At 32.7% G+C, this 19,934-nt stretch overlaps 1 protein-coding gene across 1 annotated transcript in view; it reads right to left on the minus strand.

Moving 5' to 3' along the window:
* LOC142230969 (uncharacterized) overlaps positions 1-19,934 on the minus strand; it is a 63,273-nt gene that overhangs the window by 14,967 nt on the left and 28,372 nt on the right. The window contains exon 2 of the mRNA XM_075301586.1: positions 948-5,281. Coding sequence (XP_075157701.1) covers positions 948-5,277 — 4,330 coding nt within the window. The 5' untranslated portion in view covers positions 5,278-5,281. The remainder of the gene's footprint in view (positions 1-947; positions 5,282-19,934) is intronic.

A 19,934-nucleotide genomic window follows, 5' to 3' on the forward strand; every position in this document is an offset into this window, starting at 1 on the left:
ACTTCTCCCGTACTCCATTGTGGCCAGATGGAAAAAGATGGGCATCCAGAATAGGTCCTCTATCCGATGGTAAAAACGGATTTGAAAATGTGTTTGGCAGACCCAATATATGGCCTAGAAAAGTGTGGACGCACTTCTTCTCTAGAGAAACCTGTCATCTGTGGCCAAATGGAAAAATATGGGCTGCCAGATTTATACATGAAAGATAGATAGTCTCACTATGTGGCCTAGAATAAAGGGGACACACTTAACTTGTAGAGAAATGTGACCACGGTGGCCATAGAATAAAGGGGGCACACTTCACGTGTAGAGAAATATGACCACGGTGACCATATGGAAAAAGATGGACGTCCAGATTTATTTCTCTATGATAGATAGTCCCAATAGATGGCCTAGTTAGCCAAAAGTTGACGCACTTCTCCTCTAGAGAAATGTGGACTCTGTGGTCAAATGAATAAGGATGGCCATTCCGATTTATATGTAAAAGATATGTCCATATCCGATGGTAAAAACGGATATTGCAAAATGTGTGTGCCCACGAATTAAGTGGGCGCGCTTCTCCTCTAGAGAAATGTTATCACTGTGTCCAAATGGAAAAACGATGGACATACAGATGTATATGTGAAAGATAGATAGTCCCATTATATGACCTAGAAAAAAGTGAACACACTTCTCCTCTAGAGAAATGTGACCTCTGTGGCCATATGAAAAAAATGGGCATCCGGATTTATATGTGAATGATAGATAGATCTTTTAGTTCTCTAGCCGATGGAAAAAACGGATATTGCAAAATATGCTTGGGAATCCCAATTTCTTTCCGTGTACTGACAACAGATACAAAATCTGTATTCTCCCGACAAACTGACCAGATAACTTCCATTAATCCTCCCTCCATGATATATTTAACTCCAAAATAGTTAAAACTACACACAGACAATTTTCCTTACCTTCACTTCCACCTGTCGTAGCACCCGGCGGCAACATACTCGACAAAGCACTCAACGGAGTATAGGATTTGGGTGGTGGCTCTGCAGAACCTGGTCTCAACAAACGCTCCTCGGTGACACTCGATTGGACACGATATTGCATTTTGCAATAGGCCTCTTGACCAGCACCAGCACTGGAATTGACATAAACTCCGGTAATGGTAACATCGGTATCTTGGACAATAACCACACTAGACGAGGTGGGGCGACTAGAATCTTTGGCCTCTTTTGTGCTGCTTGTGGTGGTACTGCTACCCGATGAACTCGATGTGGTAGTGGTTGTGGTGTCTGTGTTTGTCTCTTTGGTATCTTTGGAATATTTGGAATCGTTACTTTCCTCACAAATGTTGGAGGGTTTTTCACATTTAGTGGGTGTCTGAGGTGCTGAGGGCTTGGGATTTTCGACAATTGCTGTGGGTTTTGGTGTAGTGGACATAGTAACAGTAGTGATAGAAGCGGAAGTTGTAGTGGAGGTGGTTTTCGTTTCCTTTTCATTGGAGGAGGAGGAAGATGTTGTTGCTGTTATTGCAGATGTTGGTATGGAGGTCGAGGTGTTACTCGTGTCTGTTGAGCTGGTGGTGGCTGCAGCAGTTGTTGATGAAACTGTACTGGTCTTGCTTGGAGACGTTGTAGCGCTAGACACTGGAGCGGTAACTGTAGACGATGACGTGGTCGTCGTCACAGCAGAAACTGTTGTTGTTGAAGTCGACACTTTTGCTGATTTCGAATCCTTGGTGGCAGCCTTGGCCTCCTTGATCTTTTTGCTTGGAGATTTTTGCTCATCTTCATAGGTTTCATAACCACTCAAATGCCCCAAATTTCTATCCAAATGCCTTTCCACTTCATAAGTGGCAGCCACTATAGCACTAGCATTCAGACTAGCCATTCGTTTACGGGCCAATATGCCCTTGTAATCACCTATTAACTCTTCTTTCAGTATACGTTTACGTTTTTTAGGAGGCTTTTTGGCTTCGGGAATTTTAATCTTCTGAGGTTTTTCCTTCTCGGCAGCGTTGTCCTCTTTATCGGAAGATTCCGAATTGGCTTCATCATCAGAGGAGCCAGTGGCAAGCTTGACAACCTTTTTCAAAGGTTTCTTAATTTTGGTATATTTCCGTTTCACCTTAATCGGTTGATCTTCCTTGGTCTTTTCTTCGGCTTTCTCCTTATTCTTTTGTTGCTGTACTCGTTCCTTTTCCAATTCACGTTCCTTCTTCGCTTGCAATTTCTTTTGTAGTTTCTTTCTTTTGATTCTCATTTGCTCTATTTCATCTAATTCACTATCGCTATCAAATTCCCAGTATTTGCCGAAACCTCGACCTCCAGCATCGTTACGTTGCTCTCTTTTGAGTTCGCCCACAGGTTCTTCGACAGGTTGTTCTTCTTCTGTTTCTTCTTTGGTTGGAGGATCTTCGATTTTCAAAGGATCTTCGGATTTTTTATCCTTCTTTCCTTTAGCCGGTTTCTCTTCCGACTTCGAAGTACTGGGCGTCTCCTTAGCTTTATCTTTGTCGAGATCTTTCTCTTTCTGCTTTGATTCATCACGTTTGTCTTTCTCCTCATCGCTATTATCCAGAGTTCGAATCTTAGGAGGTAATAGAGTGGCCTTCGAAAGACCCAATTCATAGGCTGTGCGTGATTCATTTTCGTATAGACATTGGACTTTGGCCAAGGCATTGAGAGAAGCCATGCGGTGTCTCTTCTGACTGAAGACTATTAAATTTTTATCATCCTCCGAATCACTACTCTCAGAGGAGGAAGATTTTGCTGCCACTTTTTGTGGTTTGGAACCTTTGCTCAGTTGAAGTTTCTTGGGGAGTTTGGGGTTGAGTGGCTTTGTAGCTTTGAGATTCTTGGGTTTTATGGTTTTCTTAGAGAGATTCTTCAGTTTAGAGGCCAGAACTTTTTTTGTTTGTTTTGTAACCTTTTTGGTTTTTGGAGGTTGTTTCTTTTTCTCACCCTCCTCTTCGCTAGCTTCATCATTGGACTTCTTTTCTTCTTCCTTAAGGGCAACATCATCCTTAGGAGTCACTATATCATTCTTGGAATTCTCTTTGCCTTCATCGGAAATCTCTTCTTTGGAAATTTCCTTTTGATTTTCGGAATTCTTTTCCTTAATGGGTGTGGTCTTAGGAGTTATTGTATCCTTTTCCATTGACTCCTTTCCACCCACCTCATCACAATCGCCCTCACCTTCGTTGGAGGTTGCGGGATTTTCATCCGATTTCTTTAATTTCTCTTTGAGCGATGTGAATTTCGTAGTGTCCTTTTTGGGAGTTGTCTTCTTGGGACTCGATTTTTCTTCTATTACAGAGAATTCTCTTAAATTTTTCAATATTGGCAATTCCATTTTGATATTATCCTCATCCTCTGATCCCGATTTGAAATCATAGATATCATTCTTGTCGCCCTCCTTCGACTCCGTCTTGGTATTTGTCATCACAATTATTTTCGAGAACTGTGTCTTCTTGGTCACTAGCTTGGGTGTTTTTGTTTTTATGGGATTCACTTTATACTTGGGTTGTAATCTTTGATTTATATTGGAAACTTTTGGTTTTATTTTAGCTGGAATAGGTTTGGGACTAAGGTTTTTCGATTCTTCTTGAGGATTCGCATCTAATTTCTCTTTAGATTCCTTTGGGTCGTTTCGAATATCACTCTCTTGGTTTTGGAGAGTTTCCACTTGTGATTTCTCTATAGGAATTTCTTCAATTTCCATTTGTACAACTTCAGTATTCGAGTCAATGGTAACTTTGAGTATTTCGTCCTTCTCTTTCTCTTCGATCAATTTTTCTATATTTGTTTCTAGTTTATTGCACTTTGTGTCATTGGACAAATCGTCTTCTAAAGACGTTTTGGGAATTGGAGATTTCCTGGGGGAATTTTGAGCGATCTCTTTTGGCTCTTGACTCTCAGGGGATTTTTCCGTATTAGCTTCGTCTTCCATTTTATTTTCTTCCTTTTCTTTTATTTCATCTTTCTTTAATTCTTTTTCTGCTTCTTCTGCCTTTGAAGTAGTTGTATGTTTTGGTGATGACTTTTTCCTGGAAGGAGTTTCTTTATTTTCAGGAGATGTTTTCTCCTGCTCCTTGCATTCAATCTCTGGTTCGTTTTTGTGATCGACGACCTGCTTATCTTCACCTATATCCTTCTTTTCTTCCTCATCCTTAGTTTTAATATCTTTTGTATCATTATCCCCTGCATTTGTTTTGTCCTCTTGTTTATCTTGTGCTTTGCTTTTATTCACAGTGGATTTCTTTTGTTTTTGATTATTTTCCATTCTTGCTTTTTTAGCAGCAATTTTCTTTTTCGTTTCAATCAAAGGCATGATTTCTCCCTCCGTTTTACTCACACTATCTGACATTTTTTCAGCTTCTTCTTTATTTTCGGGGACATTTGACTCTAAACTCTCTTTTGGTTTTTCCAATTTTGACTCTTGAACTTGGACTTTCTTACTTGTCTCTGGGGCCGTTGGCATTTTCTCTTCCTCCTTTTCTTTGGCTAACTCTTTCGTTTGAGTGTTACCAGATTTCGCTGCTGTCTTCTTCTTCTCTTCATCCGTTACTTTGGGTCTTTTCACTGGCTTGGGGGTAGTCAAAGTGGCAATTACCTTCACTGCTGCTGCCCTAGATTTAGTTTTCACATTCTCCGATATGGATGACTTCATGCCAAGTTCTTGTATGTTTTGCTCTTTCGGCAGTAGATTATCGAAGCCACTGATTTTTATATCGAGATTTTTCAACATTTTACTGATTGCCTTATGTTTGCCATCCTTTTTAGTATCTTGCGGTTTATTGCTATCGCTAGTTGTGCTGGAACTTGAACTTGGATTTTCGTCTTTTGATTCTCGTTTTTGATCGGAGTCTTTAGCCACTATTTTGGCATTGGCGCTCTCGTTAGCGGCTTCCGAGGAAGATCGTTTGGCATTTTCTCTTGACGAAGCTCGTGTTGTGCTCTTTTTCTCCTCTGTTTTCTCTTTGGATTTTTTCTCCTCAACCGTTGTAGTACCACTATCTTTGCTTGGTGACTGAGGAGTAATCTCTGGTTTATCTTTTGCTCCTGCCTTAGTCGATTTTTTAGCTGGTGAAGTTGATGGTTCTGCTGTCTTTGCAGTGTCCTTCTTTGTAGGAGTTCCGGAGACTGGAGTTGTGACAGACTTTATTGGTGGTTTACGACCACTTGGGGACAAACTGGTACTTCCAGTGGCGGGACGCTGTTTTTTCGCCGAAGTTGTTGCAGCGTTTGAACGTTGCTGTCGCTCAGCAACAGATAAACGCCTTTTCGGTCCCATCCCCCTGCAAAAACGAAAGAAAATAAAAATATGACAAAATTAAAAATTTGAAAAGATATTTAAACAGTCGTCTCCAATAAATCTGGGAAATATCCTTAAGATACTTAAAGAGATCTCATACGTTAACCTCAAATTGAGTAGAATGTTTTTTTCTGCTGAAGGTATTGAATTTTAATTGACATCGTACTAACAACTCAACAATCTGCTATACAAAAAATTATATATCTATAGAAAGTTTTATCAAAATTTTATCTCTATAGAAAATTTTATTTCTATAGAAAATTTTGCCAAAATTTTGATTCTATAGAACATTTGGTTAAAATTAAAATTTTGTTAAAATATTATTTCTATAACAAATTTTGTTAAAAGTTTATTTCTATCGAAAATGTTGTCAAAATGTTTCATTCTATAGAACAGTTTGTCAAAAATTTATTTCTGTAGAAAATTTTGTCAAAATTTTATTTCTATAGACAATTTTTTCACAATTTTATTTCTATAGAAAATTTTGTCAAACTGTTGGTTAGGCTACACTTGTAGTTTACTCAATGCATGGTTTTAAGCTGAAATCAAAAACAACAACAATGATTAAAGAAAAAAACCAACAATAACAAAACAAAACGAAAATTTTATTTCTATAACAAATTTTGTTAAAATTTTATGTTTATAGAAAATTTTGTCAAAATTTTATTTCTATACACAATTTTTTCAAAATTTTATTTCTATAGAAAATTTTGTCAAAATTTTATTTTTATTGAAAATTTTACCAAAATTTTATTTCTATAGAAAATTTTGTCATAATTTTATTTCTATAGAAAATTTTATTTCTATAGCAAATTTTGTTAAAATTTTATTTCTATAGAAAATTTTGTCAAAATCTTATTTCTATAGAAAATTTTACCAAAACTACACTTGTAGTTTAGTCAATGCATGGTTTTAAGCTGAAATCAAAAACAACAATAATGATTGAAGAGAAAACCAACAATAACAAACAAAACGAATGAAGATAGAGGAAGCACGCTCAAAAACAAACCCAGCCAACTACATTCAAATCGATGATCTGAGTTTGGCACAGGAAAAGAGATATGCTTGCAAATTTGTTTAGGCAGTAGCCGACTATTAAACCTTTTTTCGAAAGGTTCAAGTGTAGTTCTCTTTGGGTTGAGTGAATTATCCGAATTTATTCTGATAATTGGTTGATAGTTTTGCTGCAAGTAGAGGATGCTTATAAGGAATGTGGTAATTCCGAAACAGCTGTACATCCAACCATCTTGCAGTCTATAGGGCTTTGCCCAAATAAATTTGACAAGCAAGTATGCTTGCTTCCTCTTTTTGTTTAGCTACACTTGTAGTTTACTCAATCCATTGTTTTAAGCTGAATTCAAAAACAACAATAAAATATTATTTCTACAGAAAATTTGTCAAAATTTTATTTATATAGAAAAATTTGTAAAAATTTTATTTGTACAGAAAAATTTGTGAAAATATTATTTATACAGGAAATTTTGTCAAAATTGCATTTTTGTAGAAAATTTTGTCAACACTTTAGTTTTATAGAAAAATTTGTCAACACTTTATTCTTATAGAAAATGTTATCAACATTTTATCTCTATAGAAAAATGTTTCATAATTTTATTTCTATAGCAAATTTTGTTAAAATTTTATTTCTATATCAAATTTTGTTAATGTTTTATTTCTATAGAAAATTTTGTCAACACTTTATTTTATAGAAACTTTTATCAAAATTTTATTTCTATAGAAAATATTGTCAAAGTTTTATTTCTATAGAAAATGTTGTCAAAATTTTATTTCTATAAAAATTTTTGTAAAATTGTTTATTTCTATAAAAATTTTTATTTCTATAGAAAATGTTGTCAAAAGTTTACTTCAATAGCAAATTTTGTTAAAATTTTATTTCTATACAAAATTGTGTCAAAGTTTTATTTCTATAGAAAATTCTGTCAAAATTTTATTTCTATAGAAAAGTTTGTCAAAATTTTAGTTCTACAGAAAATTTTGTCAAAATTTTATTTCTATAGAAAATGTTGTCAAAATTTTATTAACATAGAAAATTTTGAAAAATTTTGTTTCTATAGAAAATTTTGTCAAAATTTTATTTTTATAAACATTTTTGTAAAATTTTTTATTTCTATAAAAAATTTTATTTCTATATAAAATTTTGTCAAAATTTTATTTCTATAGCAAATTTTGTTAAAATTTAATTTTTTATAAATATTTTGTCAAAATTTTATTTCTATAGAAAATTTTATCAAAATTTTATTTCTATAGAAAATTTTATCAAAATTTTATTTCTATAAAAATTTTTGTAAAATTTTTTATTTCTGTAGAAAATGTTGTCAAAATTTTATTTCTATAGAAAAGTTAGTCAAAATTTTAGTTCTACAGACAATTTTGTCAAAATTTTATTTCTGTAGAAAATTTTGTCAAAATTTTAATAACATAGAAAATTTTGCCAAAATTTTGTTTCCATAGAAAATTTTGTCAAAATTTTATTTCTATAAACATTCTTGTAAAATTTTTTATTTCTATAAAAAATTTTATTTCTATATAAAATTTTGTCAAAATTTTATTTCTATAGCAAATTTTGTTAAAATTTAGTTTTATATAAATATTTTGTCAAAATTTTATTTCTATACAAAATTTTGTCAAAATTTTATTTCTATCAAAATTTTTGTAAATTTTTTTATTTCTATAGAAAATTTTGTCAAAATTTTATTTTTATTTAAACATTTTGTCAAAATTTTATTTCTATAGAAAATTTTGTCAAAATTTTGTTTCTATAAAAATATTTTGTCAATTTTTTTATTTCTAAAAACAATTTTATTTTTAAAGAAAATTTTGTCAAAATTTTATTTCTATAGCAAATTTTGTTAAAATTTTATTTCTATAGAAAATTGTGTCAAAATTTTATTTCTATAGAAAAGTTTGTCAAAAATTTAGTTCTACAGAAAATTTTGTCAAAATTTTATTAACATAGAACATTTTGCCAAAATTTTGTTTCTATAAAAAATTTTGTCAAAATTTTATTTCTATTAACATTTTTGTAAAATTTTTTATTTCTTTAATTATTGTTGTTGTTTTTTTGATTTCAGCTTAAAACCATATATTGACTAAACTACAAGTGTAGCTTATCCAACAGAGGAAAAGAATGTTTGTCAAATTTATTTGGGCAAAGCCCTATAGACTGCAAGATGGTTGGATGGACGCACGTTTCGGAATTACCACATTCCTCATCAGCATCCTCTACTTGCAGCAAAACTATCAACCAATTATCAGAATAAATTTTTATTTCTATAAAAATTTTATTTCTATATAAAATTTTGTCAAAATTTTATTTCTACAGAAAATTTTGTCAAAATTTTATTCCTATACAAATATTTTGTCAAATTTTTTATTTCTATAAAAAATTTTATTTTTATAGAAAATTTTGTCAAAATGTTATTTCTATAGAAAATTTTGTCAAAATTTTATTGATATAGCAAATTTTGTTAAAATTTTATTTCTGTATAAAATTGTGTCAAAATTTTATTTCTATAGAAAATGTTGTTAAAACTTTTTTTTTTATATACAAATTTTGTCAAAATTTTATTTCTACAGAAAATTTTGTCAAAATTTTATTTCTATAGCAAAATTTGTTAAAACTTTATTTTTATATAAAAATTTTGTCAAAATTTTATTTCTACAGAAAATTTTGTCAAAATTTTTTTCCTATAAAAATATTTTTTTGAGTTTTTTATTTCTATAAAAAATTTTATTTTTATAGAAAATTTTGTCAAAATGTTATTTCTATAGAAAATTTTGTCAAAATTTTATTGATATAGCAAATTTTGTTAAAATTTTATTTCTGTAGAAAATTGTGTCAAAATTTTATTTCTATAGAAAATTTTGTCAAAATTTTATTTCTATAGAAAAGTTTGTCAAAATTGTATTGATATAGCAAATTCTGTCAATATTTTATTTCTATAGAAAAGTTTGCCAAAATTTTGTTTCTCTAGAAAAGTTTGCCAAAATTTTATTTCTATAGAAAATTTGCGAAGTATCTCTTCGTTAGAGAAGAGTATTTTGTAAAATCTACCAAAACTTCAAGGACTACCAAACAGTAAAAAAATCTTCCATTTTTGGTTGGTAGAATGGCAACTGTGTGACTCCATTTTACGATTATTGCTTTATGATGAGCATCACACCCCACAATAATTTCACAATGATTATTCCGTTTAAATATCTAAATACCATCTCTTCCATTTCCAATTTAGTTCATACAATAAAATCACCTTTTTTTTGGTGTTAGCTTTAAACTTTTAATCGTATCAATTTTTGTTCGCAATACCCCTTCCGGCTAATAAAAGTTTGTTAGAATGAGTCTTTCATAGTTCGCAATGAAATTGAAATTTAAAGTTTGTTTAAAAAAACGAAAACATTAGCAATCACTTTGCCCAAAAACTTTTCAAATAAATCAAATGGCATCGAATAATCCTGGGGCAAAAAAAAGAGATTACATGTGAATGTGATTTTTATCGATACGAACGAAAACAATATTCGGACGTGTTGGATAATCTATTGAAAAGCTAATATTGAAATATTTGCTTTGGAAATTTAACACAATTCATGTTGTTATACTCGTAGAAATAAAAGAATCAAAAATCACAATGGACGGAAGAGTAATGTTTTTTTTTAGCAATTGATAGAGAATTTTTAACCCATTAACGACCAAAATGAAACTGCCGGACAATAATTGATTTGATGGGCTTTATTAACTCAGTAACGACTAAATAAAAAGATTTAAATTAAAAAATGTCACTTTTTAGAAAAAAGGATGTCCCCATGTGGGGACATTGGGCAGATTAGGTAGGAAATTATACAAAAATCTCCATTTTAAACTTAAAATTTAAACACACATTCGAAATATTATATGCGAAAACTTATAGATTTTAGATAAAACTATTGAAAGTATTTTACGAAAATTATCCGAATAATAACAAGAATATTAGCGCACTTGTTTATCAAATGCGACCAAGTGTCTTTATTTATAGATCAAATGCAGTATAAAGTTGTCGTACGTGTATTTAAAATTACAAAAATAACGGGTTCATAGTTCATAGTTGTTTGACTTTAAACAGGTATCTTCATATGGGAACAAAGGGCGGTAATGGGTTAAAAGACTCAATTTGGATGAAGAAAATGGGAATCAGGAGTATCACTACTTGCTATTATTAATAGTTAGAAAGCAGGATATTTCACATATGACGAAAACTACGACCATCAATACGAAATTGAAAAAAAAACAAGTTTATACGGCCGTAAGTTCGGCCAGGCCGAAGCTTATGTACCCTCCACCATGGATTGCGCAGAAACTTCTACTGAAGACTGTCATCCACAATCGAATTACTTGGGTTGCGGCAACACTTGCCGATGGCAAGGTATCTTAAAACTTCCTAACACCGTAATATATAACACATAGTCCATACGTGGTATATATTAAACTAAAAAAGGCCGATTAAATACGTTTATAATTAAGTTTAAAGTTTCTATAGAAATAAAATTTTGACAAAATAAAATTTTGACAAAATAAAATTTTGCTAGATTATTTTTCGGCTCGGGTGGCAACCATGATTATGAACCGATATGGACCAATTTTTGTGTGATTGGGGATCGGCTATATATAACTATAGACCGATATGGACCAAATATGGCATGGTTATAAGCGGCCTTATACTAACACCACGTTGCAAATTTCAACCGGATCGGATGAATTTTGCTCCTCCAAGAGGCTCCAGAGATCAAATCTGGGGAACGGTTTATATGGGGGCTATATATAATTATGGACCGATATGGACCAATTCTTACATGGTTGTTAGAGACCATATACTTACACCACGTACCAAATTTCAACCGGATCGGATGAATTTTGCTCTTCTAAGAGGCTCCGGAAGTCAAATCTGGGGATCGGCTTATATGGGGGCTATATATAATTATGGACCACTTTTGGCATGGTTGTAAGAGACAAAATGCTAACACCCTGTACCAAATTTCAGCCGGATCGGATGAAATTTGGTTCTCTTAGAGGCTTCGCAAGCCAAATCGGGGGATCGGTTTATATGGGGGCTATATGTAATTATGGACCGATATGGACCAATTTTTGCATGGTTGTTAGAGACCATATACTAACACCATGTACCAAATTTCAGCCGGATCGGATGAAATTTGCTTCTCTTAGAGCAATCGCAAGCCAAATTTGGGGGTCCGTTTATATGGGGGCTATACGTAAAAGTGGACCGATAGGGCCCATTTACAATACCATCCGACCTACATCAATAACAACTACCTGTGCCAAGTTTCAAGTCGATAGCTTGTTTCGTTCGGAAGTTAGCGTGATTTCAACAGACGGACGGACGGACGGACATGCTCAGATCGTCTCAGAATTCCACCACGACCCAGAATATATATATGCTTTATGGGGTCTTAGAGCAATATTTCGATGTGTTACAAACGGAATGACAAAGTTAATATACCCCCATCCTATGGTGGAGGGTATAAAAATGAATTGAAAGAAGAATTGGGAGGTCTTTGACTCGAAAATTACACTCAAAAATACTCAAAAGAGTGTAGTTGAATCCAATGAATTTGAGCCTCCATAAACGATTTTGGTATTGATTCTGTGACCATTTGTCGAAGTTTCATTCTATGTTTGCCATATATCATAAGGTTAGGTTAGGTTAGGTGGCAGCCCGACTTAGACTATTCAGTCCATTGTGATACCACATTGGTGAACTTCTCTCTTATCATTAAGTGCTGCACGATTCCATGTTAAGCTCAATGACAAGGGACCTCCTTTTTATAGCCGAGTCCGAACGGCGTTCCACATTGCAGTGAAACCACTTAGAGAAGTTTTGAAACCCTCAGAAATGTCACCAGTATTACTGAGGTGGGATAATCCACCGCTGAAAAACTTTCTTGGTGTTCGATCGAAGCAGGAATCGAACCCACGACCTTGTGTGCAAGGCGGGCATGCTAACCATTGCACCACGTTGGCTCCCATATATCATAAAAGGTACAGAAAATGTAAAAAGCATTTTTTACACTCAAAAAAAAAAGTTTACTTGGATCCAAAGATTTTGACTTTCCCTTAACGATTTTGGTATTGATTCCGAGCCAAAGATGCGGCTTCTTTCAAATAAAGAAATATTTTAGCGACCCATCTGGCTTTAAATCTAGAACCCATAAAATTAAAATTTCATTTATAAAATTTTCATTCTCTTTTCGCGGTTTATTAATAAAGGTACTCACGTACAAACAAATGCCAGTTTAAAAATCCATATTATAATGGATACTTCAAAGTAAAAATTTTTTTCTTAATTCTAAAAAAACTTTAAACTAAAGACGCTAAATCCTCAAAGTAAGTCTTAGCCTATATTTAAAGCGTTTTTATCTTAAATCTAAAGTTTCAATGTTTCAGTTAATTTAAGGACAATTTCTCTAAATCAAAAATGAGTTTCTTTACTTTAAGGAAAATTAGCCTTACTCAAAGACATGCGACTTTAACGGAGGGACGCAAAATTTACAAATTTGAGTCCTAAATTTAATGAAAAAAAAACATTGAAGCAAAGATTATAAACTTTATTTTAATTAAAATTTCATTATTTTAAAGAAATTTCTCCTTAATATTTTGTAAATTTCGCATCCAAAAATTTAGGTTGCGTAATCTTTAATATCACGTAAATATTTTTTTTTTCAGTGTAATAAACCAAAGATGCAAAATCCTCAAATGAAGTCTTAGCCTAAAGGGAGGTGCTACGTAATGCAACAAGGTAAAGCATTACATTTTTTCATTTTTTTTAATTTATTGTTCAAAACCCAAAAATATGGGAAATAATATAAAATTTTAGAATCAGTTTAGATTTGTTCGAATTGGCACGTATTATGGCGTTCAAATGGCCGACGAAGACATCACACGCTGCACCGAAGTGGCTCTGCGGAAAATCCTCATCGAAGCGCCTCCTTAAGCTAACAGGTTGGCTGATAAGTCCCCGGTCTAACAAAGAAAAACACCTTTTTTGTCAACATAGTTCCCTTCAAGAGCGATACAACGATTATAACGACCTTCCAATTTTTTGATACCATTTTGGTAGTACTCCTTCGGGTTTGCCTCAAAATGGGCCTCAGTTTCGGTGATCACCTCTTCATTGCAGCCAAATTTTTTCCCTGCGAGCATCCTTTTGAGGACTGAGAACAAGAAAAAGTCGCTGGGTGCCAGATCTGGAGAATACGGTGGGTCGGGAAACAATTCGTAGCCCAATTCATGAATTTTTGCCATCATTCTCAATGACTTATGGCACGGTGCGTTGTCTTGGTGGAACAAAAGTTTTTGCTTCTTCATATTAGCCGTTTTGCCGCGATTTCGACCTTCAAACGCTCCAATAACGCAATATAATAGTCACTGTTGATGGTTTTTCCCTTCTCAAGATAATCGATAAAAATTATTCCATGCGCATCCCAAAAAACAGAGGCCATTACTTTGCCAGCGGACTTTTGAGTCTTTCCACGCTTCACCATGGTTCACCGGTCGCTGTGCAATCAGCCGACTGTCGATTGGACTCAGGAGTGTAGTGATGGAGTCATGTTTCATCCATTGTCACATATCGACGGAAAAACTCGGATGTATTACGAGTTAACAGCTGCAAACACCGCTCAGAATCATCAACACGTTGTTGTTTTTGGTCAAATGTGAGCTCGCGCGGCACCCATTTTGCACAGAGCTTCCGCATATCCAAATATTGATGAATGATATGACCAACACGTTCCTTTGATATCTTTTTAAGGCCTCTGCTATCACGGTCAACTTCATTTTACGGTCATTCAAAATCATTTTGTGGATTTTTTTATTGATGTTTTCGTCGGTAACCACCTCTTTTGGGCGTCCACTGCATTCATCGTCCTCCGTGCTCATTTCACCACGCTTGGATTTTGCATACCAATTATTGTTGATTTCCCTGGGGCAGAGTCCGGAAAGTCATTATCAAGCCAAGTTTTTCTTCCACCGTATTTTTTCCCTTCAGAAAACAGTATTTTATCAAAACACGAAATTCCTTTTTTTCCATTTTTTCACAATAAAAAAAGTTGTTTCACAAAAGACGCTCTATCTCACAAACTAATTGACTTACAGACGTCAAATTTTGACACGAATCATTTGAAGATTGGTACTATATAAAAATAATATGCATTTAATATTAGCGACGCCATCTATGTGTCAGACCGGGGACTTATCAGCCAACCTGTTATTAGTCTCCAAAATTCCCCGGGCGCAAAAGTCCAACGATAGAAATGAAGCGACGAACAATCTTATTAAGCTATTCTTGGTTGGTGCGTGATGAGTGCGATGATGCCTAGCCCTATTGGAATGTCCATTTGCCTGCGACTTAAATTTTGTCCAGGGCTTCAATATTGTCTTTCGTACATTTTCCCGATAATATTCGGAATTTATTTTGAACGGGAAGCCATAATCGGCGTTTACCTCGGCCCATACCATTACCATCAACGGAGCTTCAGCTCTGATCACCAATCGAAGGTGTAAATTTTTTGGCAAGTAGAACCGATAATTTTCCACAATTTGCAAATTTTCTACCACTGTAGATTTCGATCAAATCTGGTCTTAAATAGGTTAGGTTAGGTTAGGTGGCAGCCCGATGTATCAGGCTCACAGTCCATTGTGATACCACATTGGTGAACTTCTCTCTCATCACTGAGTGCTGGTCTTAAATTTTCGCATCTTTTCTGGTGTTTTTATCCTTTCTTTTTCTGGGTATCAAGTACTAAACGAAAATCCTATGATTAAAATTTAGTAAATTTGGAGAAACACTAAGAAAGGAATATAAATAGCATCCTTTCATCTCAGGTACACTGAAAAAAAAGCATACTCGGTTCCAAAGATTTTGTCTTAACTTTAAAAAATTTGGTATTGATTCCGAGCCAAAGAAGCGGAGAATACAAGTAAGGATACTTTTAAGACACAATTCTCTTTTAAATTTGGGTTTTGTGTACTTGCTTCTAGGAAGCAAATTTAAATTTTTCGCTTTCTCAGCTTTTTTTCTTCATATGCTATCAAAGTCCTTTAAAAACGAGTTTACGGCAACTTTATTTTCCAAATTAAGACTCGACTTCCAGTAGAAAGTATGCTATATTTGAAGTAAAAAACTTCTTTAAAATAAAGTTTTGAAAAACATGTCCTATATTTGAACGATTTTTTGCTTTGTAGTCAAGATGCAAAAAGACAACAAATTTAAAGACAATTTCATTAAATGTAAAGAATTTTTCTGAATTATTAAAGTCAAGTTGACCTTAGCCTATACATTTTTTCTTTCATGTTAAGATACCCATTTTTAAGTCAAATCACTTATTTATAAGGACAATACGACTTCATTGAAAAGTTTATCGACTTTTGGACAAGGAAAATAACTGTATTTTAGAGAAATGCGTCTTCTATGCTAAGCAAAATTTGTATTCGTATTTTAAAGACATGAAATCTTTGACCTCACAACAATATTTTTTTCAGTGTAGTAATTCGCCCTATTACACCCTCAAAAAAATCGCTTCTGTAACATATACCCCAAACACATTGTGCCTCAAGAGTATATATTTTCAGGATTGGTCCAAACAAAATATTGTTTGTATTGTTCAAACATACTATGTTTCACCTTAGGGCATACACTGGTAGTAAAAAATTTTAATGAAATTTTCTTTGTGTGGATATATTTTTTTAAGGCGCCAATTGGTTACTTCCATTATTTTACTTGCAGTATACTCTATAGGTCTCTCTTTCTAAGCACATATATGTTTATAGGCTATTTCTAAATTAATATATGTTTGCATCAAAGCATATTATATTTATAAACATTTTATGTCCCAAATATAATATGTTCTAACATATTAACATATATGTCCCAAACATGTTATGCTAGTTTATGGACATTATATGCTTGCACTTAAAAATTTTGTGTTAAAAAATTTGAGTTCCAAACATATAATTTTTACACCCAAACACATGAAAAAATGTATTTTTCGTCCGTGTATATTTGAGGCTGATTCTATCACATGAAGTATGCTATTTAGCTATACTTTTGGTTACCCCTAAAACGTTCCGCATTCCTCAAATATTCTACACAATTGATCAACACAGACACACACTCGCCCACAAAACCAATGCAAATTTAAACAAATTAAACGCGAATAAAAAATGGCAAACACTGGAAGAAGTGTTACATTTAGTTGTGTTGTCGGAACAAATGCGAGCTTTGTGTCCTTTTGGCAAAGCGTAAATATACAAACACTAGAAAAAAAAGAACAGTATTCGTGTAAATATTCACACCAATTCATACACGACATTGCTCTGCACACATGTGCACATATTCACGAATGTCCTGTAGGAGAAAATGAACGTAATCTATGACGCTGGCTGTATGCAAGGATGTTATGGCTGTTTGGCTGGCTAGGTGCGTGCGTTTGTAAACAATTGCTCGGGGTTTAGTTGGAATACATTTCCGTCATGAAACCGTTTACTTTCGTAAAGTTGTCACGGCAGAGCTTTCGTAGAACTATAGGTAAGGGCATTCCGTGGGAAACATTTCAATGCTGAAGGCATGGAAAAGGAAAATGAATATCCTTCCTGCTGTATACACCCCTTTTCGTTCATCATAGTGCAATAAGGTTCCGGTAACACATATTTGCCATTTTCCAGATGCTCCAAAAGCTCATACACACACACTCACACACACACAAACGTGTGCCAACAATACTCACCCACGCACACATACGAACACACGCAGATTTACTGTAAAAACAAGTAAATAATCCGACACGCTGGTAGTGTTTTTCACGGAAATCGTCATTCATACGCCCTCATGAACGCCAGTTTTAGGGCTTTAACTCATGATGACGATGGCAATGACGATGATCGTTATCATCATAGCATTGCTTACGGCTTTGCCAACACCAAAGGACAACAATCACAACAGCCAGTGGTTGATTATGATGATGGACTTTGTGACATAAAATGAAATTGAATTTTTGAGGTTGTTACTGTATTCTTTTTGGCATTTTGGTATTATAGTCTGTGGATCAGCAGAGTGATATACGGTTTGACGTCAAATCACTGTTGGCGATAGAAGATTTTTTTTAATGGAAATGGGATAATATTCTAGAAATCGAAAGCCATCAAAGTGGATATCTCTTTTCACTTGGATGTGGACTCTACTCTCAATTAATCCAGTGCAATGCGATGCCTAAATATGGTACGAGGGTTGCCTTTTATATTTTGGGATTAGAGAGCAAAAACAAATATTAATAATCTGATTGAGGTATCGCCGAAACATCCATTCTGAAAGCATCGAACCGTCGACTGCTGTTTACATTCCAGCTCATACACATAAATCCACGATTCATAACCTGTATTGAAAAACAAAATATTGTAGTGAAGCCAAAGACTTCATGTCCTTAATATAGAAAAGCAAATTTTGCTTAACATATGATTAACGATAAAATTTTTCGTTTCGTTCTTATATATAATAAGAGATTCGACTTAAATCTGAATATCTTTATACAAGAGAAAATTCTGTTTAACTAAAGTCAACTTGGCTCTTATGAAAAATTCTTCAAAATTAAGGAAATCGTCTTTAAATTTGTTGACTTTTTGTATCTTTAGTAGCGAGCAAAAATAGCGTTCAAAAATAGGATATGGTTTTAACACTTTATTGTAAAGAAGTTTCATACTTGAAGCATAGCATAATTTCTACTTGAAGTTCTGTCTAAATTTGGAAATTAAAATTTTTGTTAACACGTTTGAAAGCACTTTAATAGCACATGAAGGAAAACGCCGAGAAAAACTAAGAAATTTAAAATATGTTTCCTAGAATCAAGTACGCAAAGCTCAAATTTTAAAGGGAATTTCCTTACTTCAATTCTCCCCTTCCCTGGTTCGGAATCAATACCAAAAGCATTAGTATAAAGACAAAATCTTTGGAATTGGGCATGCTTTTTTTCAGTGTTTCACGATGTGATAGACGTGTTTCGAAGCACGGCGATCGTATTTTTGGAGCATTTCTTTAGGCCAATCGACACAAACTTTTTTTGAACGATTGAAAAATTGTGTGAGATCCAACGCGAAAAAGTTTTTTGTTAATTAAATGTTCGTCCAATATTGAATGTATGCTGGTCTCACTAATGCCTAAGGAAAATACTATACAAAATATTTCCAAAATTTTACGTCTATAGATAATTTTGCCAAAATTTGATATCTACAGAACATATTATCAAAATTTCTGCTGATGGCCGAAATATTATTTCTATAGAAAATTTTATTTTTATAGAAAATATTGTCAAAATTTTATTTGTATAGACAAATTTTCAAATAATTTTTTTCTATAGAAAAATGTGCCAAAATTTTATTTCTATAGAAAAATTTGCCAAAATTTTATTTCTATAAAAAATTTTTCCAAAATATATTTCTATAGAAAATTTTTTCAAAATTATATTTCTGTAGAAAATTTTGCCAAATTTTTATTTCTATAGAAAATTTTCGCAAACTTTTATTTCTATAGAAAATTTGTTCAAAATTTTATTCTTATAGGAAAATTTGCCAAAATTTTATTTCTATAGAAAATTTTGCCAACATTTTTTTCTATAGAACATTTGCCAACATTTTATTTCTATAGAAAATTTTGCTAAAATTGTATTTCTATAAGAAATTTTGTAAAATATTATTTCTATGGAAAATTTTGTCAAAATGTTATTTCTATTGAAAATTTTGCCATTTTTTTATAGTAAATTTTGCCAAAATTTATTTTCTATAAAAAATTTTGCAAACCTTTTTTTCTATAGAAAATTGTGTCAAAATTTTATTTCTAGGAAAAATTTTGCCAAAATTTTATATCTATGGAAAAGTTTGCCAAAATTTTATTTCTATAGAAAATTTTGCCAAAATTTTATTTCTATAGAAAATTATGCTAAAATTTATTTCCATAGACAATTTTGCCAAAATGTTATGTCCATAGAAAATTTTGTCAAAATTTTATTTCTATAGAAAATCTTGCCAAATTTTTATTTCTATGGAAAATTTTGCCAAAATTCTATTTCCATAGAAAATTTTTCCAATATTTATTTCTATAGAAAAATTTGCCACAACTTTATTTTTATAGAAAATTTTTCCAATATTTTTTTTTTCATTGTTGTTGTTTTTTATTTCAGCTTAAAACCAAACATTTACTAAACTACAAGTATAGCTTAACCAACAGAGGAAAATAATGTTTATCAACCAACCATCTTGCAGTCTATAGGGCTTTGCCCAAATAAATTTGACAAACATTCTTTTCCTCTGTTGGTTACGCTACACTTGTAGTTTAGTCAGCTGGAATAAAAAACAACAACAATGCTTAAAGAACAAAACCAACAATAACAAAACAAAGCGAATATTTTTTTGCCAAAATTTTATTTCTACAGAAAAGTTTGCCAAAATTTTATTTCTATAGAAAATTTTGTCAAATTTTTATTTCTATAGAAAATTTTGCCAAAATTCTATTTCTATAGGAAAATTTGCCAATATTTTTTTTCTAAAGAAAAATTTGCCAAAATTTTATTTCTATAGAAAATTTTGC

This window comes from Haematobia irritans, chromosome 3 (assembly GCF_050003625.1).
Source record: "Haematobia irritans isolate KBUSLIRL chromosome 3, ASM5000362v1, whole genome shotgun sequence".
Lineage (NCBI taxonomy): Eukaryota > Metazoa > Arthropoda > Insecta > Diptera > Muscidae > Haematobia > Haematobia irritans.